The following is a 25,302-nucleotide window of genomic DNA, read 5'->3' as shown; positions in this document are numbered from 1 at the left end:
CGGATCCCACCTGCAGTGGTGCCCACATCCCACCCGCAGCGGTGCCCGGATCCCACCTGCAGTGGTGCCCGCTGTCTGTGGCCCACCTGGAAGTAAAGCACAACTGTGTTCTCGGGCTTGGGAGCACTAATTAATGAGCAGAGCTGATGACGACAGTACTGCATGAACTGCTGAACTCAACCATTTCCCCTGTCTGGGGTTTATGGGGGGTGATTGCAGCTGAGCTGTAAACAGGGGTTTGGGAAGCTCTTCAGAAGCAGACCAGCCGTCCCCACAGCTGGAGTGGTTTCTAGTCCTCCTGGATGTTGCCGCATAAAGTCTTTCTGGGTGAGTCTGAGCCCTGCGTCTTTTTGATGCTGAAGTCCTGCCAGGAGCCAGAGAAGCTGTGGCTCCCGTGCGCTAAAGCTTGGTCTGTGCTGGGCTTGGCCTGCAGTGGGTGAGAATAGCCAGGGCTGGCTCCACATCAAACCCTCGACCTAGGTTTCTTAATGGATTCATTCTTTCCTAAACCACTTCTTAAAAGGCAGTACTCTGTGCAGCAGGCTTTGCAGTTACGCTCTGAGTCCATGATTTGCAATAATAACCTCAATGCGTTCTAAATGTTGTGAAAGGCCCTTTGCTTTAGGGAGTCGTTTTAAACTCTTTTTGAGGGGCCTTAAGAATTTCTGAACTTTCAAACTAAGTTTTTGTGATTGAATATTTATTGTTGAACTCAGCATGAAATATAGAACAAAGCCTAAATCCAGGGATGCTCTTGACTTTAGCAGTAAACACTGACAGGATTTTTAATATATACTGTATTTTAGTGGTGAATGCTTAAAATTCTTCTTGTGTTTTGTGTCCTCAGCTATTTCTCTCTCTACTGTGGTTAGCCCTAAATTCTGCATTGGAATGAGCAACATGCAGAGATCTAAGACTTATGATAAGCTTAGCCTAGACTGGTCTAATACATGTTTTGTAGAAAAGTATAGATATTTTCTGGCAACGCCATAGAGTTTTTTCTCTTTTGCCCTTTAATGTGCAGTTCCATCTGCATGTTAAAAAAAAGGGTAAGGACCACAACAGCCAGTGAAATAAGTCTAGCAAATGCAATAGACAAAGAAACCTGTTCACTGGTTCTACTCTATGCTACATAGCCCTGCAAAGGCTGTCCCTGGTGCAGCCACCAGCACGGCGTGCAGCGTCCTGCCAGCAGACTGCGTGTGAGGTCAGTAGCTGCAGGTGCAGCAGTGATGCTTTGACACGCCAGGCTCAGTTACACATGCCTGTGAGCCCCAGAGACAAAGCTGCCCCAGGGCATGAGCCTAGAGACACCATGTGCTTGGGTCCCTTCCACACCGGGTTGATGCACCGGATTGACTCTGCCTGTGGAAAAAAGCATGTGAGAGGCCGAAGGTGTGCCCCAGCCCCGCTGGGAGGTCCACGGTGTGGCAGACGAGATCTGCTCTTGCAGGAGCCTTTTCGGTACTGACTGCAGACACTGTAGACCAAGCCAGCCTGTTTGGTCACAGCCTCCATTATGGGCCTTTCATACGTAGGAAGAACAGCTGCCTCTTTCATTCATGCTTGCAAGACTTAACAGGACTCGACTCTCACCTAGTTAGAGCCTGCGTGTCCAAGATCACCAATTTCAGTCCATTCTGCCATTGGAAAATTGTTCATTCTCATGGATAAGTCAGAATTAATGTTCCGTGGCAGTGGGAATATGGTTCAGTACAGGGTCAGTGTGGTGCTGACTGACAGCCTAAGGCTACGGGCCTCGACCTAGGGTCCAGCCTGCAAGGGCTAGTACAGTTTCCAAGGCACAGTTGTTAATTTCTCGTATACTCTGGAGTATTATCAAGAAATACTTAGGCAAATCCAAAAATCCACAAAACGCCTTTTCTACTGTTTGGCAAAATCACATAAACGTTTCTTTCACGCAGAATATCCTTGGTGTTTTGCTGATTCCAAAGAGAAATGCATTCGAAGCGGTAACTGCAGTAACTAGTAAATAGAATTATGACTGCTTACTGAAAGGAAAAACATGCTGTAATGATATAAGGGCAGAGGTGGTACAAAAAATAGTCTTCATTAGAGTCAAAATGAGACAGATGTGAAACATTATGCTAGTATTTCCTCAAGGGTAGTACTTAAGTAGTTCTTTCCTTACAGAAATGTATTACAGAAGGTTTGTATCAAAGTAATGTTAGCCTAAGTTATTTGTGTAAGAGGAGATAGCCTCTTGGCTCTCTTGGAATTTCACAGATAGGCTTATCAGATATGAGAAATATGGCACAGAAGTAATGAAAGCCTTCAAAAGATGCTCTTTGTCCCTGGGCCTTTCTCTGGAGAACATAATGTCCTGAGGGGACACTGAAACAACAGTTGTCTGTATGAAGTGAAAAAGCAGGTATGTTCAAATTACAGTATTAAAGAAGGTGCGCAGCTCACTGTGGCGTGCCCTGTGACCAGCACGTTACAATGGGTAACAAACCGGCAGCCAAAGGCTCCAGGTTTCATGGTGCAGGAGGACGACGTTAAGGCATTTTCCAGCCGGACTCCCCAACACTCCAGTGTTTGCCGCAGTGTTGGCGTAGCCTTTGGCTGCATGCGTGCGCTATGCGTGGGCCCCTTCGTCTTGCTGGCGTGACTCTATACCTGGGTTTCCTTTGCATTAAAGCTGCAGCACAAGTGAGAGGATGCCTGCATCTCCTCCTGAAGTGGCGACCAAATGTGGCTGGTGTCTTAGACACTCTGCAGGAGCCCTACAAGGACTGGTGTCCTCACGCATGGCCTGCTCCCTAACACGTTGAAGCCAGTGAGCGTGAGTGGCCTTTGAACAAACAGCTGGTGGTACAGCTGCTGTCCCGATGCACTGTGTGCTGCTGAAAGGCATGGCTCGTCCTCTGCGCAGGAAAGGGGGGAAAGGTGCCATCGGCCCTGGAGGACTGGGGGAGTTCCTGGGAAAGGGTCCCCACCTCCAGGAGAAGGGTGACAGCTGCGGGGTCACAAAGGGCTGGCAGCACAGGAGCACGGGAACCACGAAGCCGCAGGGTCCCCGAAGCCTCTCTGCTCTCTCCACTCAGCTGGGCATATGGTGGATTCTGCGGGTCCTTGGGCCAGCCATACAGGAGGACTCTGTTCTCAGCTCTGCTTTCCTTTGTGCCTGAGGCAAGCAACCAAAGTGGTGTCTGGGGGGAATTCAGGGATCCAGCTTTCCAGGAGTGAAAGGAAGTTAAGGACAGTGTCTCTGTTGCTCCATCTTGCACTTTGAGCAAATGTCAGAAAGAAAAGGGGCAAGTAAAGCATGCTGCATGGCACCAGGCCTATTTTCAGATGAACACTAGCCATAAAAATGATTGTTATTTAAAGAACTGTGCAAAGTTGAACTGGTTTAACTGAAGACATGTTTTGTAAATTGATTTCACTAAGCTGGTTCCAAATCCCCATCAAATCTTGCCCTGAGTTAATATGGAGCTGTCTCAGGAGTATTAGATTATGCTCACTGAGAATAAGCTAAAATGATGACCTCCTCTAAATATGTCTGTGCTAGTCTTTATGCCAATTGAATAGTTAGTTTTAGTTTAAGAACCAATGACTGGTACAACTTGTGGCCAAAGGCTATGATCTGTCTGTGAGCAGAGCAAGATATTACGGTTTGATCTAATGAAGTTTTGATGATTTCCATCAATGAATTTGAGATACAAAAAAAGTCACCAAAGAATGCTCCAGAAGAACGACCTCTTACACAGGTGGCATCCCAAAAAATGCTGTTGGGATATCTGTCCCAAGGGCTTCCAGCGCTTTCTAGCTATGTTGGTTTGGTTTTAATACTGTCCTGTGACATCCAAGTGTTTTAACACTGAAAGTATCAGCTGGGGGTAAAACACCTGCTTTTATTTCTGAGCAAGAAAGCAGTGGGCAAGAAGGCAGGACTGGCTTTCAGAGGAATTAAAAGGCCCTCAGAGACTGATAGAGCTGTCTTGGAGGTAAAGAAGAAGTCACAATGTCTTGGAGATACCATAGAAGAAGCCAGAGGGTGCCCATAACTTTCCAAAACTCGGTGTGTTTGCATTTGTCCCACTGTCACAACTCTAGGCTATAAGGAGAGCTGAAGCGTGTCTGCAGGGGATTTTTGCGAGAATGACTTATATCAGGTGTTCAGACTGCACAGTAATTAAACTGTAACAGTAAAGAAGTTAAGAAAAGGTGAAGTTTAGTAGCTATCTGTTTCCTTTTAGCAGACATGTATCCTCAGGTTAATCCACTGCTTTGGCATCCAAAAAAAGCTTTCCAGCAGTCTTGCTTAGGTAGCATGGATAATCTTTCTGCGTCTGCTCCCTTATATAAAACACAAACTTCCCTTCTAAGCAGACTTGTTTGGGTCAAGGACTGCCTCTGAGGGTACAAAAATCACAGCCAGCACCATAAAGACCTGATCCCAGTTCAGCCCTGGGAGTGCTGCTGCTATACAAATAACAACACGAACATCCAGCCATGCTGGCAGCACAATACTCGCTATCACAGAGGGCGAAGGGAGGCTACTTACCTGACTTCAGAGCCTGATTCTGAGTGTTTCTATAAACAACATTCTCAGAAGCCAAGGAGAAATCTCATGCTCCAAAAGCACCTGTTAATATGTAATAATCAAATTATTTCTTTTAAAATTTTAATGCAAAAGAGTACACATTTTGTACATTAATGCAAATGTATAAAAAGTGCTAGACTCTAAGTACCAATGCATTATTCTATTAGGCTTCAAAATAGAAATTATTTGAGTTTTCTTTTAATTTCTATTTCAAGTCTTTTCTGAATTCTATAGAAGTTTCCCATAAAAGGGCTTTGTTTTCAGCTGTAGTGCCTGGTTTTCCCCGAGAGCGCAGCGAAGGGGATGGTTAGGTATGCTGTCATACTGAGTTGGTCATGTTAGCAAATTCTTTTCTAAAGAGAGGTGTCATATTGTTCAGCCAGCTGAAGTAATCCAGTTGGCAGGAGAGTGACTTAATTCAATAAGCAGAATTTTAAAAACACTGCGGTTCTTTGTTTAACAGCCAGATTCTACAAAATTAGCTCCAGCTCTGAATTAATTTCTCTCCCCACCCTCCCCGTACTATCCCCCTTCCGTCCTGCATGTTACTACCTCTCCTCACTGCCTTGTTTTGTCTGGTACTGATGGGCACTGGAGCCACTCTGCACGTCCCCTATGGCAATCTGCTCAGCCCAGAGTCAAGTCAAGGCACCTACGCTCTCGGCTGAAGCTCAGGGAGCGAGGTGGCTGAAAAGGACGCAGGCATCTCGGTGTCCGCTACTTCTGTCGCACTGTGCGTGCCCTGTGCAGTAATTCACTTCTGTCTGGAGGGAGTGCCAGGTGTCTAAATAAATCCTCAGAGGGAATGCGTGACTTGTGCAGGCAGATGACAGAGGTCGATCTAAATCTATCTATAGACACAGCCAGGCAGGGAGGACCCACGTCCCTTCAGTGCTGAGAAGGAAGAGCTTACACCCACAGCACCCTGCTGGATTTTATACAGGAGAACTTTTGTAAAGGGTTGAGTTCAATGACCACAAACAAGGAGCACAAATTGACCTGTTGTTGCTGTCACGCTGTGAGCATCAACAACCAGCAAACCCCCTGGAAGTTAAAAACATTCAGGACCTCCAAACACCTTTGCAAGGAAAGAGAAATTCTCTGTGCTGTAGTCTTAAGCCTGCTATACTGCTGCTCCTTGCTCCCAGGAAAATGCCTTGTTCCCTTATTTTTTTCTGATCTCTTTTTTTCATTTCTTGTCTATTGAGATGGATGAGAACATGAGTTACCTACCTGCTGCTGCTGGCACTTACTGGTAGGGGTAGGGTGGCTCCACCACTGCTCAGAGATGATTCTTAACCTTTTCTCTCTCCCCCCCCCCCTTTTTTTTTTTGTCTTTCCAGAGTTCTGTTTATTTGTGCACTGACCAGGTTTGAGGTTGTGCATTTCATATCACCACCAGCCCTGGAGCTTTTTTCCAAAGATACTTCTTCCCTTCTCCTCCCTTCTCCTTGCCTATGCTCCTCTTCATACCTGTCCTGCTTTGAGGAAAGCATCACTGTTGGCTAGTGGATTCCTCTTTAGTGGGGAATATCACTTTGATCTGTATTACTTGAAACCATGCAAAGTTTGTTCCAAAGCATGTCCTGCAGGGAAAGGGCTCTGCAACTACTGATCACAGCTGGCAAGGCCTGAATCTCCTAGGCATTTTCCCTCCACAGTGCTCTGCTGGCTTTCCTTTCCTGCAGTGTGCATCCAGCAGCAACAGCTGGGAAGACGAGATGGTGAGGGAAGATAGTATACAAAATACCACTCCATACTGGATGTCCCTGCAGGGCAGACAGCTCCCCATGGGCAGCAGCTGCCTGCTCCAGGTCTTCAGTGCAAACCTGCCCACAAGATGCTGTTGGAGGAGCATCCCAGCACAGCGCTGGGGAAGGTGGGGGAACAATCCAGACCCCTGCCCTGTCTGGGAGAGGAGATGGCTCCAGCACCACTCTCACAGCTGTTCTTCCTCTGAATTCACCTCTTTCTCTTACTCTCCCTTTCCCAGTGGAAAGCAGAAAGGGATCAGGACACACAGAAGGGAATCTTCCTGGTGCTGCCTGCGCTCTCAAGGATGGCAGGGGAGAGCAGCATGCACATCACTGCTGTGTTTGAGTTCACAAACCAGGAGAGCTGGAGGAAATGAAAAATGTTCTGCCCAGATCAGGTTCCTTCTGAGGAGAACTGGAGGAGGCAGGGTGAATGGTCAGGCCCAGGGCAGGAGTGGTCCAGCAGCAACATGCAGAGCCGGAGCGAAGCACCTCGTGCCCTGCGGCAGCCATGATCCCATCCCCAACTGCACCTAAGCTGCTTCATCGTTTCAGGGAGGAGCCAGCCAGCCAGGCTCAGTCCCGTCAGAAGGAAAACACCTCGAGGTGGTCCTGTGGACTTTTGTTCAGATTGATGAATAATGCAAACCACTGCTTTTGAAGGTCATATTATTGGAAAATACCAATTTTCCCATCAGCCCATGTTTCAAATAATGTAGAGATCAGATGTTCAGAAATAACATTGGCTTACAATGAGAAGTATATGACGGACTTATTTATGCGGTGCCAAGTTTTACCACCCTTTTTACTGAGTGAGCTGTTTTCCTGGCTGAATGTGGTACCATTGACTGTGAATACGGCAGAGAGCCTGGCTGATGGAGGACAGAGGTATGCAGCGAGTATTGCTCCTGTCTCAGTCTGGCAACTGTGCTGTTATGATTTGCATCTGGCATCCACAAATCCTTTGTTTTCTTTTTCAAAGGTACCTTCATAATCTTAAACAAGCACAGATGCGACTGAAATTCTAGGCAAAATTGCACTACAAATGTTACCCCTTGCCTTCTTTTCTGCTACTGCTATTTGATTTATCATTTGCTTTCTGTTTCAGGTCTGCTGTTTTCTGGTTGGAGTATTTTTTATAGTCTGCATTATAAGAAAACCCACACATGAAGAAAGGAAGAAAGAAGTAAATGGAAAACAAACTTCAGGCATGGCCATTAATTCTTCTGGGGAAAGGACAGCCTGCCTTCTTCAAGCGTCCAGACCTGCTGCAGAATATGCAAGGTAAAAATAGAAAGCAGAGTACTAAAATAAAGAAGGAATAAAGATTAACATGGGGGACTTGGTGGCCTAAATATAGACAATTCTGCCCCTCTCCAGTGACTTACAGTAACGGAGAATATTCTGCAGCCAGCATGATTTGGCCAATACCCAAAATATAACACGAGATCTGACAGTAAGGATTGCAGCTAGAAAATGTGGCATTCGCTTTGGCACAGCTGTCATATTATACTAAGCCAGTTACTTCCCTTTAATCCTAATTAATACTCTCTCTTTCGACTCCGAGCCAGGTTCTCTGGTCAGCAGTAATTCTGGGGGGTCTGCTGCTGCTCTCCCCGCAGGAGCCCTCTGTCTTCAGGCAGCCTGTTCCTTTGTGCTCCTTCCATGAAGGAGCAGCTGAAATCATGAATGAAACATTACTGATATTAAAAAGAACTCCTGGCATCCACCCCAGCAGAAAAAATCAACGTATCATTCATTAAAGATATCATACTTATACAGGGAACACATGCTTGCCAGACAGTGCCAGTTCAGGGTTGTCATTAGAGGGGAGAAGGAAAGGGAGAGGTCCGTCCCTGCTAAATACAGACTCCTGTCCTGCCTGCCAAAACCATCCCAGCCCCTGGGTTGCCCCAAGGGTGCTTGTTTGTCTCCCATACAGCCTGGGAGAGATGCCACCAGGCCTCTTCCAGCTTGGGCTGCATTTCAACCCCAAACTGCTAAGTAATGTACAAAATAAATATATTTCGTGGGACGGAGGGATACAAGCTGAGATCCAGTGTCTAGATGCCATGATCTTTTAGGTTGCACTGATACTCACAGATGTTATTTTATTCCCAGCATTCTTCAAATCTTGTGATTTACTACAGTTTGCAAATGCACACAGTAACCAGAAGTTATTAAATGTAGCTGATTTCAAAGGACAGTATGTCTTTAACAAATGCTATATATATATGTTATATAAACATTGCAGATGTTATACCATATATTTTATAGTTTTAGACTGCTATTAATGGGGACAAAGAACATGTTTGTAGTCTGAGAATACTGAAATGGTTTGGTCTGTGTTTTTTTCTAATTATAGAATTTCATATTTACTCAAATTAGATCTCCATGTGCATGTTATGAAATATTTCATTCCAAACACAAGTACAAGATAAATGCTGTTGGAGTGGATGTTGACTTGCATCAAGAAATCAAAGCAGGCGTGAAGGGAAGAAAGTACGGTATGTCAAAAAACAGTTTTTTAACCATGCAGAAAGGACTGATTAAAAGATGTTGTGTTTGCACTTCAGTGGAAAAAACTGTGGGTGTGTGCATGTGATGGACAGTTAGAATATTAGAAATAATTAGAATTAACACGCTTTTTCTTATTTCTTAAAGAACATGTATTTCTGTGGAATGGTACAAGTGCAGGATAATGCTGTGAGTGACACTGAGCAGTATGCAGTGCATGGCTGGGTGATTTCTTCTGCCCATAGCTTGTAGCCATACCCATCAGGGCACTATTCACAGCTAGCAAATGCGCTGCAGCGTGTGTTACTGTCACTCAGGGGATGCTCCATCTCACACAAACCTAGCTCAGCCAGGGTTTTCCTATCCCACTCACTGCAGGAGCGGGGTGGTGATTCTTCCTGCAGCTGCAAGAGATGCTGTGCAGCCTGCACACATCCGTTTTGTCTATGCTTCTGCCAGAGCCTGGCAGCAAAAGCGAGGGGAGAAGGTAAGCTGGCTGCAGCAGTGTGTGGCAAGCCCAATGTCAGTGACAAACAAGGAGGGTCTGGTTTAGTGAGCGTTCCTTGAGCTGCCCTCCTACTACCAACAGCTGAATATCTTCAACACTCCCCCAGCCCAGGAGCACCCGGTCCCTTTCCTTGGAACCCACCTGTTGACAAAAACACCCTGAAAACATCTCATTCTGTCTCAGGCTCTCTCACCTGCAGCCCCTTTATGGAGCCCAGCAGTTCTAGCTCATCCACCATCTATTTTGGCACCCAGGGATCTTAGCCCACGCAGAGTGCACAGCTTCCTGGCTGGTAGGTTTTGTGCAGCAGCAGCAGCGTGTCTTACTGTGACTATTGCGTGGGGCAAGTTGGGTCGACCATATGTTGGTATCCGTAGCATTATGCAAATTTTTGTGTCTATGAAAGTTACCTAATTAAGTCATGTTCCTTAAATGTCTTAAATGGGGTTTCTCAGAAATTGTCTTTGAGCTGATGCTCACTGCTGTAACCAGCACATGTCCAGGGAGCAGCTTAGCTGTGTGTGCTGCTGAGCAGCCCAGCTGATGGCTGTGGTGCCAAAGCAGCACAGGGGGAGGCACAGCTCCAAAATGCCACAAATCCCAGTGTCAGCGCCTGCTGTGGGGACACTTGAGAAGGACCTTCTCTCAGGAGAACCACGCTTCACCCGGTGAGCAGGAGGACCTGTCCCCACTTCAGCTGTCAGCCAAGGAGCAGCAAATCAGTAAGCTGAATAACGAACCTCCAGAACTAGGATTTTTCTGCTCAAGAGTTCTAGAAGAATGTGAAACTGGCACTGCTCAGCTAACTGCAGTGTGGATCTCACTGTGTAAGTCAACACTGATGGCTGAGAAATGGAAGTCGGCAGATATAGCTGAGCCTTTTAAAAGGCTTCAGAGGTAATCCACTGATCTACTGATTAATGTCAAGCTTTTTTACCAAACAACCTCTTGGGAACTGCATTTGTGTAATTATTCTGTTCCTTTATGGTCTGCAAAATGTTGGGAACAGCGAATACTTTCCAGAAGATTGGAAGTGGTTTTGAGGTCTGATGCCTCTACTGGAAATCTTTGAAATAGTCTGTATGAATGTGGTTCAAGTGATACAGTCAGCCCCAAGTACCTCGGTTGCCTTCCCCTGAGGAGCTGATAATGACAGCTATTGGAGACACTGTTGGGCTGGATGAACCTCAGACAAATTTCATGTCCCTGTGTCTTCGACAGCGTCTAAAGCCTGAGGCAGTTTCTGTTCTCTAGAAGAGCTCAATACAGAGGAGTCACTTCCATCATCTTGATTTGTGCAGCGTTTTCCCAGTAGAGGTGCAGATCCTTGTGCAATAACGACAGCTTGCAAAAGTTACTTTTCGTGGAAGGTCTAGAAATAATGAACAGATCTCAATAGTCCAAGGCCATAGGCAAGAGGAGGAAGGAGCAGTGCACTGCTACACTTTATCTTGATTTGCTTTTATTTAGTACATGCCCCCAAAGGCTATCCTTGAACTTTTCCAGTCATTTTGCCTATGACAGCTATCCCAAAAGCAACAAATAGCTCTGGCAAGCATCTGAATACCCTGAAAACCAATGAGTTTTATCCAGATCTGGATAAACCTAGGTGTGGCAGATGACTCCTTTGCCCAGTATGGCTGATAAGATGCCTTAAGGACTCTGCACCGAGGAAGAGCAGCAGCAATAGGTTCGGATGGCAACAAGTAACTTTTGTTCAGCACTTAGCCACATGGACATGTAGCCAGCATTAGTCATCTGAAGTACGCAGAAAGGCTGGTGAAGTTTCACAGGAGAGCTGTCGATGTTCTTCAGATGTCCCTCAGCAGCATCCCCAAAGAAAACATGGTGAAACAAGTAGTTTAATTCTCGGGCAATAGCACGTTGCCACTGAAGAGCAGATTTCTTCCAGCCTTCTATCTGTTCTTTCCTTTTCTCTCTCTAAGCCAACAGTATCTGTCGCCTTGCCATGCTCTGCCCTTGCTGTACTGATGAGGGACTTTTTCCCAGCGTGCAGTTAACTGCCATTGTTCCCTGGAAGCACATGCCTGCGGGGACTTCATCACTCCGATCCCTATCAGTCCTTGCTGGACACTGCATTCCTTTAGGATAAAGCTTTAGAAGGGCTTTTGTGCGAGCCGTCGATGAGGTAAACAGCTCCCAGAGCCCCAAGAGCCCAGCATTGCTCAGCCTAATCCAGAGCCTGGGCCTAATCCAGATGTGCTGCACTAAGGCAGTGACTGCTTTCCTTTTCTTTACTAGCTTGCAAGGACATTTTGCAAATTCTTTTTCGTTAATTCTTCCAAAAGCTCTCCTTCCTCTCCAGAGCAGAATGGCATAGGAGTTTGAGCTAAATCTTTAAATGGGGTACGGAGTTTTTCTGGCATTTGTGTATTTTAAACACAGTCTTAACTCTCTGGCTGGAGCAGACCACCACATTGGGGACAGCGAGTCGGAAGCAGTCGCTGGGGCTGACTGGGGCAAGGCTTTCCTCCCCAGGGGGACACGGACGCCCCATGGCAGCAGACACAGGAGAGGTGAGGGGCTCACCAGTTGCTTTCTGGAGGAGCAGCAAGGACAATGGGGTGGATGGTCCCATGTTCCCCAGAGCTCGTGCCTGCGGGGGTGGAGTCCACAGGGGAAAAAGGATTTGTGCCCAATTAGGGTCCAGTGCGCAGTGGAAAGTGGAGCTCAGCTCTCAGCGAGTGCAGCACACAAGGCTCGGCTCTTCTAGGGTGACCTGCAGCAGCCAAAGTGTTCCCCTATGTAGATGTACTGAGGTTTAGCAGTAAATGCACTTGTATTACATTAAAATTACTTTCTGAAATATATTTGTCAGTTTTCATGTTTTTCTTAATTAAAATGAGCCCATTTCAGCATATACCTGCCCATTCACGTGCATCTCTACATGCATATCTGACTGTGACTGCCGTCGTATTTGGGTCTGTGTAATGATTGTTGTCCAGAATCTGGAAATACTTGTGCACATTCACAGTTGTGTGCGGGAAAGGAATCCTGTGCAGTGCAAACTCTGCATAACCTTCGTAGTGTCTGGAGCAACAGTAAAGAATTTGGGATTGGGAACTCACTGCATTGTTATTTATTGGTATTGCATTCCTAAGAGGACAAACCAGGGCCTTGTTGTGCTAGGTTTTGCAATTTAAAAAAGCCTTTGCTTTAATGAATTTACAGCCTAAGTGGCATTGTTCTGTTCTCGATTACAAGTTGTTTTTCAGAAAACAAGTCCAGTATATTAAATTAAAATCTCTCCTAAAATAGAAATTTTGTCTAGAAAAGTCCCTCTGTGCTTCCATTCTTAGTATAAAACAAATTTATTTACTTCTGTAGTTGAAATTGCACATTTTAAAGAAGAACATAAAGTTTCTTTAATTTTGTTTGATGTTCTTTGTCTAGTTTTGTATGACAGTTGGGATTATGTGACCATAATTTAAATTGATGTTTCAGTTTCTTATTTATTATCACAAATTTTATTGATTTGTTAGCAGTAATACCCAAATTTACAATGCCTGAAAGGAAAAGCCGCAGTGTGAACTCACCTATAATGCTCAACATAGGAAAAATCACACAGAAAGCAACCACAGATGGCCAGGTTCACAAGCACTCCTGCTTGTCTGTGTGTGTGTGTGTGTGTCTCTGTGTCTCAGATTGTTTCGATTGTTTCTCATACCGTGGTGCAAACGTAAAGTAAGCCTTTTTTTCCAAAAGCTCGGAAGTGACTTAGTAGTGTAAGAATCTGCTGAGAAGTGTATTTGAAAATCTCAGCCATTCTCAGAGCAACGGTGAGCAATACAAATTTTGCACAAGCAGGTGACTTGTGAAGATGGGCATCTTGGAAAGAAAATGTAGAAGGAAATCATGCAGGGATGTGGGGCAGATGGATTCACGGAGCCAGTGAGTTAGAGACTTTTACAAAGCCACCTTGTTCTTTTCCCGGTTTCAGTGGGCTCTCATTTAACAAGGAAAGTAGCTGGAAAAATTACCCAGAAATATTTGACCTTCAAAAAGGCCTCTAAGGCACAATTACCTGATGTTCACTGAACTGGTTCACGTGGTTCCTGCAATGATTTTCTAGGTTCACTCATGTGTGAAAAGGGGTCTGATTGTATGGAGAAGGGCAAATGAGAAAAGAAACTTCAGGAAGGAGAGAAATATGCCAGGGAATTTTACGGGTTATGTTTGCTTCAAGGGAAGGAAAGGGCAAATAAATGTAGCCAACTCAAAGTAGGTTTTTGGCTTTAAGCTTCAAAAGCAAGTAAATAGGAGAGATCTGAGGTATCAACAGCACTCGAGATAAGCTGTTTCATGGAGTTAGGTAGGAACTGTAGAATACATCATACTTAGCTTTCTTAGCCAGATGACAAATTCTTTTTTTTCCCCAAGTACAACAAAAATATAACAAAAATCCTTTTTTCCTCCAGTGCCTTTTCTTTCCTTCTGCCCTTGGTTGCCCTGCACACAGGAGATCACTTGGCTGTCTGGCCACCAGTGTTCACGCCAGCGTCCGGCTGTGCCCTCTCTGCAGAGTTTGAGGTCTTTCCACTGCATGCTCCTGACACTGGAACAAAGCAAGTGAGTTATCTAGGGCTGCAATCTCTATTAGGCTTTAGGGAAAATAGTTTTTTAAGGAGATAATTCCATGGTTGGCACAAAAGTGCCTCTACCATGCACTGTTTTCAGTGGAAGCTATAACCAGGTGCACATAAAAGTATGCCTTCAATAGTGTAGTATTGGCAGAGACACAAAGCAGCATTTTACATGCTGCCCCTCTGCTCTGAACTGCCAGCAGAATTGCACGGGTGCACAGAGAGGGGGGCCTTCGTATGGTGTGAAAACAGCAACACCTGAAAACTTGAAGACTTCTGGAAACTAGGGAATTGGATTTCCATCTTTGATGAGAGAGCATAGTGCGCAATAGGAAGTACATTTGTATGGAAGAAAATTATTTTAAATAATCTTGGAACATAAAAACTTTCATGAACAAGAGCAAGTAGTCAGTACCCTTTCTGTCTGCATTATCTAACAAAAGGAACAAATTCTCTGAGACAGGGTAGAAAGATAAGAGCATCAATGTGATAATTGTAAAACTGAAACAGTTTTTAACTATTTGATCAAGTATCTTTGTGGGAAAAAAAAATCAGATTTCACATTTGAAATAGTGGCTTGAAAATTGAAACTGTAAATCCAGGCAGGTAGCAATCAGAATTTTTGAGTACTCCAGTCTTTCAGTCTTGCGTTATGAAATAGCGGTAACCTCCAGTATCTGTGGGGCATCATAGCCTGTTCTGCCTGAGAAGTCCTTTGAAGACACGTTTTGACTGTGTCCCACCGTGGTCAGCAGCATGTATCTGATTTACAGTTGAAATCTTTCTCTTTGGGTATTTTAACCATGGTTTACTAAGGATGAGTGGGCTGATACTCCAATGCATGGCATCGGCACCTGGAACTGCAGATAGGTGTCTAAATCCCAAATCAAAGGCGAAGGTGCCCTGTGATTGTAGCATCCGCCGGCACAGCTCCTGCAGCAGTCAGCACACACCAGGGTGTATGGCTCTGCCACGGCACACCCTGCATCGCCCAGCCCTCTTCCCCCTGGGACTCGTGCTCCTGGCTCTTCTCTGCATCTCTCTGCTGGGTCAAGACCCTCGAAGTTCCCAAGGCAAGACAGCCTGGTGCTGCAGACCTGCAGCGGGTGTGCTGCAGTTTGTTTACCTGGTACTTGCAGCGCTCAGCCAGGGCATGGGAAAACCCAGGATCCCATTTCTCCTGTGGCTGAGAGGGCCAAGGTCTTCTGGGCAGGGCTGGTCTCCTCCCCAGAGGAGGAGACACCGTCGCTGCGGTGCACACTGTCTGCTTTGCGCAGATAACAAAGCTGTACACAGGGCCAGACGCAGCAAGCAGCAAGACCCCCGGCGCTGCCGCATGGCTCCTGGTGGCTTTGCCCCTGACGCCGAGCCCCAGTGGCAGTGCCGCTCCCAGCGATGCTGTGGTGCTCAGTGGAGCACCTCCGGCCAGGGGCTGCGTGCTGCACAGCCGCTCGCTTTAGCACTGAGGCGCAACTGGAGTGAGCAAGGTGTGAGGCTTGAGGCCCTTCGGGCAGAGGCTTAATTAGATCCCTGCTTGCCAATGATGAGCTCTATCTAACTAGCGGGTCAGTGGGCAAAAGGAGTTTGGCTGTAGGCTGAGGCCCCCACCGCCAGGAGACAGTTCTTGGCTGTGAATGATGCCTCCATGGGAAGCAGGAGTCCGTGGTGGCAGGTGGGCAGGGACACGGTGAACTGTGGAGCGGGTATCTGAGCACAACTACCCTGAAAGTCTGGAACTATTGCACCTTTCTTGTTGACATGAGATTGTTCCACTTGGCGCTACATGGGGTCAACATGCCAAGTTTAACTTTGGACCCAAAGTGTTAGACTCATGTTTCCACAGAATTTTGGGACTTTGGAAATGTTCTGTTGTTTTTCAGCACGAGCTCATGAACTTGGAATAAAATTGTCCTTTGGGGACAAAACAAAACGAAACAGATGAAAAATAAGTGCTCATCTAAGGTCTGAAGGCTAAGGTGGTCTCAAAGGGGTGGTCTTTCATCTGTTTGTTTTCCTTCAAGTTCAGGAGCAACTCTGAGCAGGATTTGTCTCAGTTTAGGGAGGCAGAAAAGAATCATATGTTACAAATATAAGAACAACCCTGAATAAGAAGATATTTTCAAAAAGCCGTTTCTTTTCCTAGACAAGACATCCAGATCAAAAGTGAATGGCGATTCAGGAAAGTGCTCAAGCACATGGTTACAACAACAGCTCCTAGACTCCCTCTGACAGCAGCTCCACTGGAAGGCCAGTTTAGTTTCAGCTTATAGCAGCATAAATACGGGATGATGTGGAGTTCATCAGGCTCGTGCCTCCTCCTTTTGGAGGCTGAACAATGTGCACGCATCCGCGCTCCTGAATTCATGCGTGTTCTGGCAATTTGTTTGCCTGATCCTTAAATTTATGTGTTCATTTTGGTCTACACCAAGTGCACTAAGCTCTGCCAAGCCTATGGCAGTTAGCTGTGGGCCACAGATGGATGCCTCAACTTACTGGACAGACTGCGTGGAAGTTTTCTGCCTTCCTGCAAAGCCTGCTGCTTGTTAACAGCTGATCCTGAAAAGGAGCTGACATAAGGGCACTGAGGAGTATGGCTTTACAGAAATGCACTCCCTGCATTTCTGACTAGAGGGTATGTGCTGAGTAGTTAAACTATGGCAGAGAGACTGAAATATTTGAGAGGTTTCTACTGAGGCCTGCTTTTAACTATCTGTAGCCCTGTTTGGAAAAGGGCTGTAGTTAGTACATGCTTTTAGCTTGAATTTGCACTTCTTCACTCTGGGAGGAAGAATGGAAGAAATGTTCTGAGAGCAAATTCCGTGTACGTCTTCTGCCATCTGCTAATAGCATGTGTGAGCAGCTCTGCTGCCAGAAACCAAGGAACAAAGATAACATCGTTGTGGAGAAAATTGCACTGCTCTGAAAATGAGACTCATTCCAGATGACTTGATAGCTCAGCACCCGCTGGGGCCAAGTCTGGGGCCAAGTTCTGCTCACCAACACTTGCATAGACTCAGGATAATGTCGCTCAAACTAGCATGAGCTAGGGGCAACATTGTTCCTGCTGAGCCTAAAGAGCAAGTAAGTTTTATGATCCATTTAGTATGATGGCCTTCTTGGAATCCCAGAAATGAACTTATTTAGGGCTGGTGGAAGGACAAAAGCTGAAGAGCTTCTCCACTGAAACCACATGCAGGCAACTTGCAGAAAAAAAAAGTGGGGAGTCTAGACAGCAGTGAAACACTGAGGAAACTGTCAGAGTTAACCTTCCTATGTCTCTTTTTGTGTCAAGTCATATTTGTGCAACACGTGTGTCAGTGCACCCTTTAACACTGCAGCAACGGTGACGGGATCCAAGCCGTCCCAGTCCCAAAGCGTGAGTCCCTGTGGGAGCGGAGCCACACGCCTGCAGCCAGCAGCATGCTGGGCTGCCTCCCTCCTGCTGCGCAGCAGGTACGCAGGGCAAGGGATACCCGTGATACCCATAAAAAACAAGACTTACAGGTGTGAATTCTGAGCTCTAATGCAGTCTCTCTCCTCACCATGCGGCTGGCATGGTAAAGTCAACAACACAAAGAAAAATTCTGCGCAGTACAGTTCTTCAAACCCCTCTGTTGTGCACTGGTTTACAATGGCGGGGTAGCAGATGAGACTGGTTATTGGGAAGGAAAACGATGAAACATAAATCGTGCAGGTAACATGGCAAAAAAGGTCTAAAAATGACAACAGGATTTTATTTGTTTGGTACAGCCTGTTAGAAAAGACCCTGGTAAATAGCACTGTCTGTAATTCTGCTTGCAGTCAGCTCAGCTTCATCCTCCTCGAGGACTTAGCCTGTGATGTTTCAGAAAAATGTTATTAATAGATCTCAGAAGTGTATAAATTTCAGTGTGGAGCTGGTACAAGGGCAGTCTGGTTGCTCTCAAAGCAGTCCTCTCAAAGGCAGAACGAAGAGGAAAAAGGTCTGCATTTTGCCTTGGCAGACTGGAGTGCATATTTTGTACCATTACTGCTAGAGCAGGAGGGGACGTGAAATACAAGGAATGTTTCTGCATGGCTCGCACTTTTTTGTGGCCCCTTTTTCTGCTTGGAAAGCTTCCTTTGTTTTTCAGTTGCATCTGTAGGGCTGGAAACTGGCACCAAGTTTCCAGCTTGATGTTGCATTATGAAATAGTTAATAACATTTTTAGGAAGAGAGGGAAGCTGTTTATAAGCAGCTTTTGTGTCTTTCATGTTTCTTATTTCCCTGTTAGTCTTAGAGTAATTGTATTTGTGACAGTGCTAGATGAATGCAGGAACGGCAGTAGCTGGAGTAATGTGGTTGCTGCAGGTCTCCACGGTGTGATCTAACATGCTGGCACTGGTTCTCTGCTCTCTGGACACCCAAATTTCTGGGTGGGTCAGGTAGCAATGACGTATGTGCAGGGAATGCAAAGTTTCTACCAAAGATGTGTAAGCTCCTGATTCTTGCATCACTCCTAAAATCCTACTACAGAGTTTCTCAGGAAAGTTCTTACCTGTGTTATTACATGTGTTGATGAATCGCACATTCCTTCTGGACCTACAAAAACTTCTTTGGCTGAAATTCTCTCTGAGAGAGATGCAGATTCTTCATTCCAAAATGATGACATGTTCTTCTCGGCAAAACCAAATGGTCTGGTGACAAGAAGGCACTAAGCAAATCCCCCAGATCTGAAGATGTCTTTATTTTTTTATTCAAAGCAAGCAGTCATGTCCCTGGAGAGGTGAATTCTTGTCTACTCTCCATCCTCTTGGTACTGAGAAGTTGCCTTTTGAAGGACCCCAACCCTTTATCCCAGCAAGCCCCAGGCCCACTGCGAAGGAGGGACAAGCCAGGCAGGTGGAGGGAGGGCCGGTGGCGTGCACGAGGGGCACGGTGGGAATGAGTGGGGCCAGGCGGCCGTGGGAGAGGGAGCAGCTGCCACCACGGATGGAGTCTGGAGGCCACTGTGAATGTCAAGGGGCAAAGAAAGAAGGCAAGAAACAGCACAATGGAGGAGAAAGAGGGGAGGAGAGGGCAAGGAGGAGAGGCAGAAGGAGCACTGTAATCTTGGGCGAGGAGAGGCGCCAAGGAAAGGAACGTGGTCATCATGACATGAAAACTGTCCTCTGTTGATGTTGTCCAACCTTTCAGGCTTCACCCCTCCTCTTTGTGCCGAGGCTTTCCCATTCCTCCTCTCCTACAAGCTGTCCCTAGTCCTCCACCTGGGCTTACTTACCAGAGCTGAAAGGACGTGCTGTGTCACCAGTTAAATGCACATCCATCCCTCAGTCAGGCTTTTCTTCATCTATCTACTGCCTACTTAATATGGGCAAAGGAGGCTAAAGGATATTAACAACTGTTGAACTGCCAGGTAAATCTGCTAGTATGGAAACTAATATAATGGCAGAGTATACTAGGTGTGCACCTCTTCAAAGTAAACATCCATTTACAGCAGGATCATAAAAATCTTTGAGGCACTCAACAGCAAGTTGCCTGTGGCTTTTCACCCTTGTATCTCCAGGAGTTATTGCTCAATGAGGGAGTATGTGGTGTTTTGTGTGAACCGAGAGGTAATTGTGAGCAGCGACTTAAATAGCCCTAATTATGTTTAGAGAAGGCTGTTCCCTGAAAGCAGCTAGAACCTGTGAATAAACATATTGCCACAGGTGACCACCTGATCTATGCATGTGGACCTAAAAAAAGCCAGTTTGCTAAGTTTAAATACCTCAAAGTAAAGCTGAGCAGACACCAGACGCCAATAGCTGTGCCTGCTCCATACACGCTACCAAAAGCAGCATTGTACAGGGGCTTTGTAGTGGAGGAGAGTGCAGCTCAGGTCCTTGTGGCATTGCAGACAACCACATAATGTTTAGCCAGCCTGTAATGCACTCCTGAGGGGACTAGTGGGCTTAAAATACAGGCCTTTAAATACTACATGGACAAAGAAAGATGAAGAAGCGACTAGGCCCCATGAATGGGGGGGATGGAGAAACCCAACAGCTTATTTTGCTTAATCCTTTTGCAAACACACTCAGTGTCTGCTGAAGTCCGGTGGCAGCCCCTGCCTGCGTGAGCGCTGCCCCGTGCAGCCGGCCCGGAGCTCCCTGGGGACGGCGGGCACCCGCTGACGGGGCTGGGTGGACACAGCCTCGTCGCCTAAGTTACCCCCTCGTGAGTAATGCCCCGAGGCTGTAAGACCCTGCGGGGCACCTGAAGACATGCACTTTCTTTCTCTGGACAGGGTCTCTCTCTCTCTCTCCACCAAAGGCACCCACCCGGGAGCCAGGAACATGGCTTAAGTGGCCCCCAGCTCCCCGGCTGTGCCTCAGCGTTGGGAGGATCCAGAAGACGGTCCCCACTCCGGCAGTACACTTGCTCCGCAGCTCAGCCGTGTCTCCGGGAGGCAGGGCTGGACAGCAGGAGCCCTCTCCAGCCTCCTGGTAAAGCTTGGTGCTTCGGGCGGAGCAGAACCCCGTCCTGCTCCAAACCACCTTGTCATGTACCACCAGCCTGGAGTCGGGCCCGCGGAGAGGGCTGGGACCTGCTCGGCTCTGCCGAGCCCACCACCTGGCCAGAGACGCCAGCAAGCACCGGGGGGACGTGGAGGAACAGTGACGTCCCGGCATTGGTCGGCAGCAGTTGGGCAGTGAGCTGGCGAGGAGGGCTCAGCCCACAGGAGCCAGCTTCCAGCTTGGCTGTGGCCCTACGCTGCCAGGATTTTTGAAAGAGAAAGTCCTTGGCAGAGGGGACAAATGTGAAGCTGTTTAACGTCTGTGAGGGTTGAAGAGTTCACGGTGACAGCTGAGATAACGCCGAGCCTGGCTCCGGGCCCTGAGCCTGCTCCTCCTCTGGGAGCAAGCGCCCAACTCTCTCACCCCACCATTAACCACGTGTGGCTTCAGCGTGACTTAAAATTAACAGCTATGCCTAAAATCGGTACATAATTATTATATATTATGACATGGAAGTACAATAGGTCTAGAAATAAACTCTGTGCCTTTGTGAATTAAGCTGGTGGCTCTCTGAACAGCTAGAAAAAATTTCTTAATATTCGTGGTAGTCAGTCACATTTTCTTCCTCTTTGTTCTGTTTTGATCAGTAATTGCTCTCGGCACTCCTCGTGCACAGCCGCAGGAAGAGGTGTGCTCAGAGCCCCTTCCCCGGGCACTCAGTCCTGCTGGCAGTGCCGGAGACGCTGAGGAGATGCCGCCTCCACCGCGGCTCCTCTGGGCAGACAGCGGCGATGCCAACTGCCTCGCAAGAAGCTCCTGGCATCACCCTGTACGAGGCAGGTTCGCCTTGTGCGCAGCACCTACCCATTTCGGCACCAGCCGCCTCGCCATCGGCCTAGGCTTATAGCCTGGGTTGCCACAGCCTCTTTGGGGGCTCCTGCCCCACGGCCTGCCCCAGGCAGGTGCCAGCTCCTGCTGCTGCTTTCTTCACTGTGGCACTGGCAGGATGTTTCCATGCCAAAGGTCCTCCTCACCTCCCAGCTTTTTCCCTTCTCCTTCAACTCCCCGTCTCTGAATGTTTCTCTGCATCGCTCCCCTCTTGGTGTCATCCCCATCTTGTCTCCGGACTTTGGCTCGCGCTGCGGGGAGCTGTGAGCTCTCTGGGAGCAGCAGAGGGATGGGGAACATACCTGGGTGGCACCTCTGGAAGCTAGCACAGCACAGTAAGTTCAAAGGCATTTTCCGAAGAAACTGGGGACAGCCAGTCCTGGGTAAAAGGCTCAGCAGAGGATTACTATGGACGCATGCACTACTACCAGCGCCAGCTCCTGGCAGAGGAACAGCTGGATGAGGATGCCACCTGCGAAGGGCAAAAGCCTCATGAGCCCTTTTAGCAAATTACTTTGGCATCCCAGGGCTTTAACGAGAAACTGTGGCTGAGGACGGCTGGAAACCTGTGCAACACGGTGCTGCCTGCTCGCCCTGCCACTCAGAGCCATGGGCCCGTCTGCCCCACAGCCCCCATGCCATGGTTCCCCACTGCACCCCCGGCCCCACCACCTCCCCGCAGCGCAGAGGAGATGCGAGAGGTTCAGCTCCCACCAAAACGAGGACAAGCTGCGCTACTCGGAGTGATGGCTGAGCTTGCCTGGCATTTAGCCTATACCAGTCTATTGCCTTGCACACAAAAAGTGCAGAATTTGGTCAGCTTTCAGATTTATTTTTTTCTTTTTTAACACTTGTAAAAGAAGTCCTTAGGAATACAATTTAAAATACACTGTAGACAAAACTTTTTGGTAGCAAACTTTTAAAGAGATTTTACAGAGTTGTTTTAGAGCAATTACAGGATTACAATTGAGATAACTTAGGAAAGAAATATAGATGGAAGGGAAAAACCATTATATCCATTCAAATAATAATAAGGTGGGAATGAGAATAAAGGTAGGTTTTAGAGAGAAGAGTAATATGTACCAGAGAGATGAAGGATTGTCACAAGTCCTCCGATCTTCAGTTGGGGCAGTCCTTGCACCTGGAAAAGCCATAGGCTATTGCAGCAGATCGGGGCCAGTTTCGGATGGGTGTGGAGCTGTGCTGGTTTGTGTTACACAGGTTGCACTCTCAGCTCAGAGGCGTTCATGGCCCAGCTATCTTGCTTCTTATGGTTTGAAGGGATGCCAGTATCACCTCGGGCTGCAGGGAGAAAAAGTCCATTGAACCACATTGCCTCTTTGCTAGACAAAACCCACAAAGACAACTCGCACCTGAAATGTGGGGATTTTCCTGACACCTTCCAAACAATCGCTTCATTTCATGCCTGAACACCAGTCAGTGAATTTCCAAGATAATATGCAGAGACAATTACGAATTGAAATATCTGGTATTTCCGTTGCACACCACAGAAGCTTTCAGCAGAGCTTTGTGCACATCGCACCAGGCGGGAGATCAGTCACTGTGTGACTCTGTCATCGGCTAAAATCTGTGCCGTTAGAGGACAGCTGAATCTCTAGTTATAATTTAGCGAAACTATAACGAAAACCACACAGAATACCAGAACACAGTAACATCCAGTGAAGGCGCAGGCGTGAACCCAGCATGGTAAGGCAGTCACTGCTTAAATAAGGACACTGTTCAGCAGGACGTCTCTTCTGATGCTATTCCTGAGACTAGAGACCCACGACGTTAGAGCCAGCGTATGAAAGCAGATCTGTCTCCCTGCTTGTTTACACAGACTCTCACATCCGTGAGCGTCAGTGATCACTCGGAGCAGTGGCTCTAAATATCCACAACCAACACCACATCCCTCTTTCAGAGAAGTGTTTTGAAACTCTCATCCAGACTTTTCAGCAAGGAGCGACAATTATCAGAAGGGGAATAGCAACACAAAAAAGAATTAGAAAGACGAAAGCCACAGTGGAAAGGGCAGACTACCTGAACCTTCAGCTGCATGTCAGACATTTATCGTGCTCTTCACGGAGTCTTAGCTACATTTTTGCAGGCAGGAGGCCTGAAGACTGAATAAGTTTCAATGGCTATGTACTTACAGGTTTAGTCTTGGGATAACAACTGTAGCTAACAGTAACAGCAAGGCCAGTTGGTGAAGAGCTGGATCACTCTAACATGCTGCTTCTTTCTTCATGTATACTTTGAACCCAACCCAGAGACATTTTTTGCTGCCTGATCCTCACTGGGTGCTAGAGATCAGTCTTGTTTTTCTTTCCTGGCTTCTCTATAATTACAGAGCGTGAAGCTGGTAAATGGGATTCAGGGTTGCTGCTGGCCAATTCCCTGTGCTGAAGATGTGCAGGCAGAGGCAGGGCTGTTCATACTGACTCTTGTGAAGGACAGTATTCAGTTCCTTAGTAAATCTAGCATGGTGCAGTCAGATGATGATTCATGTGCAGTGGTAGACTCAACTGCACGTCCAAAGCTCTTATGACCACAGGCTGCTTTCCACATCACTATCTTGGAGGTTGCTGGCCCTAAAGCAAGAACAGACGAGTAGGACACACAGCAGCCTCTGCAAAGCCACGCTTTATAGTCTGGTGTACGATGTAACACAGACCATACTGCATCAGACCAAGGCCCCTGTTAGTCCAGTGTCCTCTCTCCCAACACAGCTGCAAGCAGATACCTACAAAACAGAAAGAAAATGGAGACATATCTGCTATTTTCCCCCTGCTAATCTCCCAGCCTTTAATATTTTCAGTTCAGGGGATTTTATGAGCTGGTTGTGGTCTCTTTGTTAATTCCCACTGGCTCTATTTCACGTACTTGTCCATTTTCCCCTTGAGTCCCTGAGAAATTTTTGCATGTTTTTGCAAGTGCCCTTTGCAAAACGTTCTGCAGGGCTAGTGCTGCTGTATGAGGAATGACCTCCTCTGATTTGCTTTGAACCTGGCTCTTACGATCCTTTGCTCTTTGTAGGCACCTTTATCCACCCTGCTCGATGGCTTCTAGCATGTTGCCTTTCTCTGAATCTTTTCCAGTTCTAATGTGTCTGTTGGGGATGAAGCAACCAGAACTGCAAACGGTGCTCAATGTGTGTCTGAACCCTGGATTTGTATCCTACCATAATTATGTCTTTTGTTTTGGTTCCCTTTTGGTGCCCTAATAATTGCCAGTGTTAAATCTGTTGGGGTTTTTTGACCACTGCAGAGCACTGAGCTGATGTTTTCACACTAACTAGCACAAGCTCGAGGCCTCACTCCTGCCTGGTGATGGTCAGCTCATTTTTTATAGGTGAAGCTATAGTTTTTTCTAGTTACATCACTTTGCAGTTATATACATTAAATATAATTTGCTGTTGTATTGGCCTGTACTCAGTTTTGGTAGGGTCTTATGCATTTCATCATAGTCAACTCTTACCACTGCAATATATGGAAATAAGTGCTAGTAATCTTTAATGCGCTGGGCTGTAAGCTGCGCTGAGTCAGGAGCTGCTAGAAGTCCTGTTCAGCATTTTCCCTCCAGGGTTAGCAACATCGAAGAGAGTCAAGGCAGGAAACTGGAGATGGTTACAGCATTACCCAGTTTAATTTACTGTCAGACGTAAATCAATGCCTTAATCCCACTGTGATAAAAATCTTTATGATCTCTGCAGTGGATAAAGCTGTTTGGTCAGGCCAAGTAGCCAATTTTAAACCAGTCACTATAATCCCCTTTTTCACCAAAGCAGGTGATTTTGTAATCACTGTATATACTAGGAATATCCCTTTGGCCAGTTTGGGTCAGCTGTCCTGGCTGTGTCCCCTCCCAACTTCTTGTGGCCCTCCAGCCTTCCTGCTGGCTGGGTATCAGAAGCTGAAAAGTCCTTGACTTAGTACAAACACTACTTAGCTACAGCTGAAAACATCAGTGTGTTACCAACATTCTTCTCATCCTAAATCCAAAACA

At 46.8% G+C, this 25,302-nt stretch overlaps 1 protein-coding gene and 1 long non-coding RNA gene across 15 annotated transcripts in view; one reads left to right on the top strand and one right to left on the bottom strand.

Moving 5' to 3' along the window:
* The window catches only part of LOC128148692 (uncharacterized), a 100,323-nt gene that overhangs the window by 58,317 nt on the left and 16,704 nt on the right, over positions 1 to 25,302 (top strand). For 9 of the 12 annotated variants that reach the window (XR_008237372.1, XR_008237375.1, XR_008237373.1 and 6 more), the window contains 2 exons: positions 7,433 to 7,608; positions 8,690 to 8,831. Coding sequence is in view for 3 of the 12 variants with exons in the window: in XM_052802767.1 (XP_052658727.1) it covers positions 7,433 to 7,608; positions 8,713 to 8,831; positions 11,756 to 12,135 (675 nt within the window). In the remaining 9 variants the exon portion in view is untranslated. Of the gene's footprint in view, positions 1 to 7,432; positions 7,609 to 8,689; positions 8,832 to 11,755; positions 12,181 to 25,302 lie in introns of those variants that run through there. The other 3 variants (XM_052802768.1, XM_052802769.1, XM_052802767.1) reach the window with 2 other exon arrangements.
* LOC128148698 (uncharacterized) overlaps positions 20,711 to 25,302 on the bottom strand; it is a 32,241-nt gene continuing 27,649 nt past the window's right edge. For 2 of the 3 annotated variants that reach the window (XR_008237379.1, XR_008237381.1), the window contains exons 5-7: positions 23,451 to 24,040; positions 22,381 to 22,599; positions 20,711 to 21,769 (exon numbers count right to left, since the gene is read on the bottom strand). This is a non-coding gene — a long non-coding RNA (uncharacterized LOC128148698). Of the gene's footprint in view, positions 21,770 to 22,117; positions 22,600 to 23,450; positions 24,041 to 25,302 lie in introns of those variants that run through there. The other variant, XR_008237380.1, reaches the window with a different exon arrangement.

This window comes from Harpia harpyja, chromosome 12 (assembly GCF_026419915.1).
Source record: "Harpia harpyja isolate bHarHar1 chromosome 12, bHarHar1 primary haplotype, whole genome shotgun sequence".
Taxonomy (NCBI): domain Eukaryota; kingdom Metazoa; phylum Chordata; class Aves; order Accipitriformes; family Accipitridae; genus Harpia; species Harpia harpyja.
Note: the sequence above shows the minus strand (reverse complement) of the source record. Positions and strands in the feature narration are given on the sequence as shown.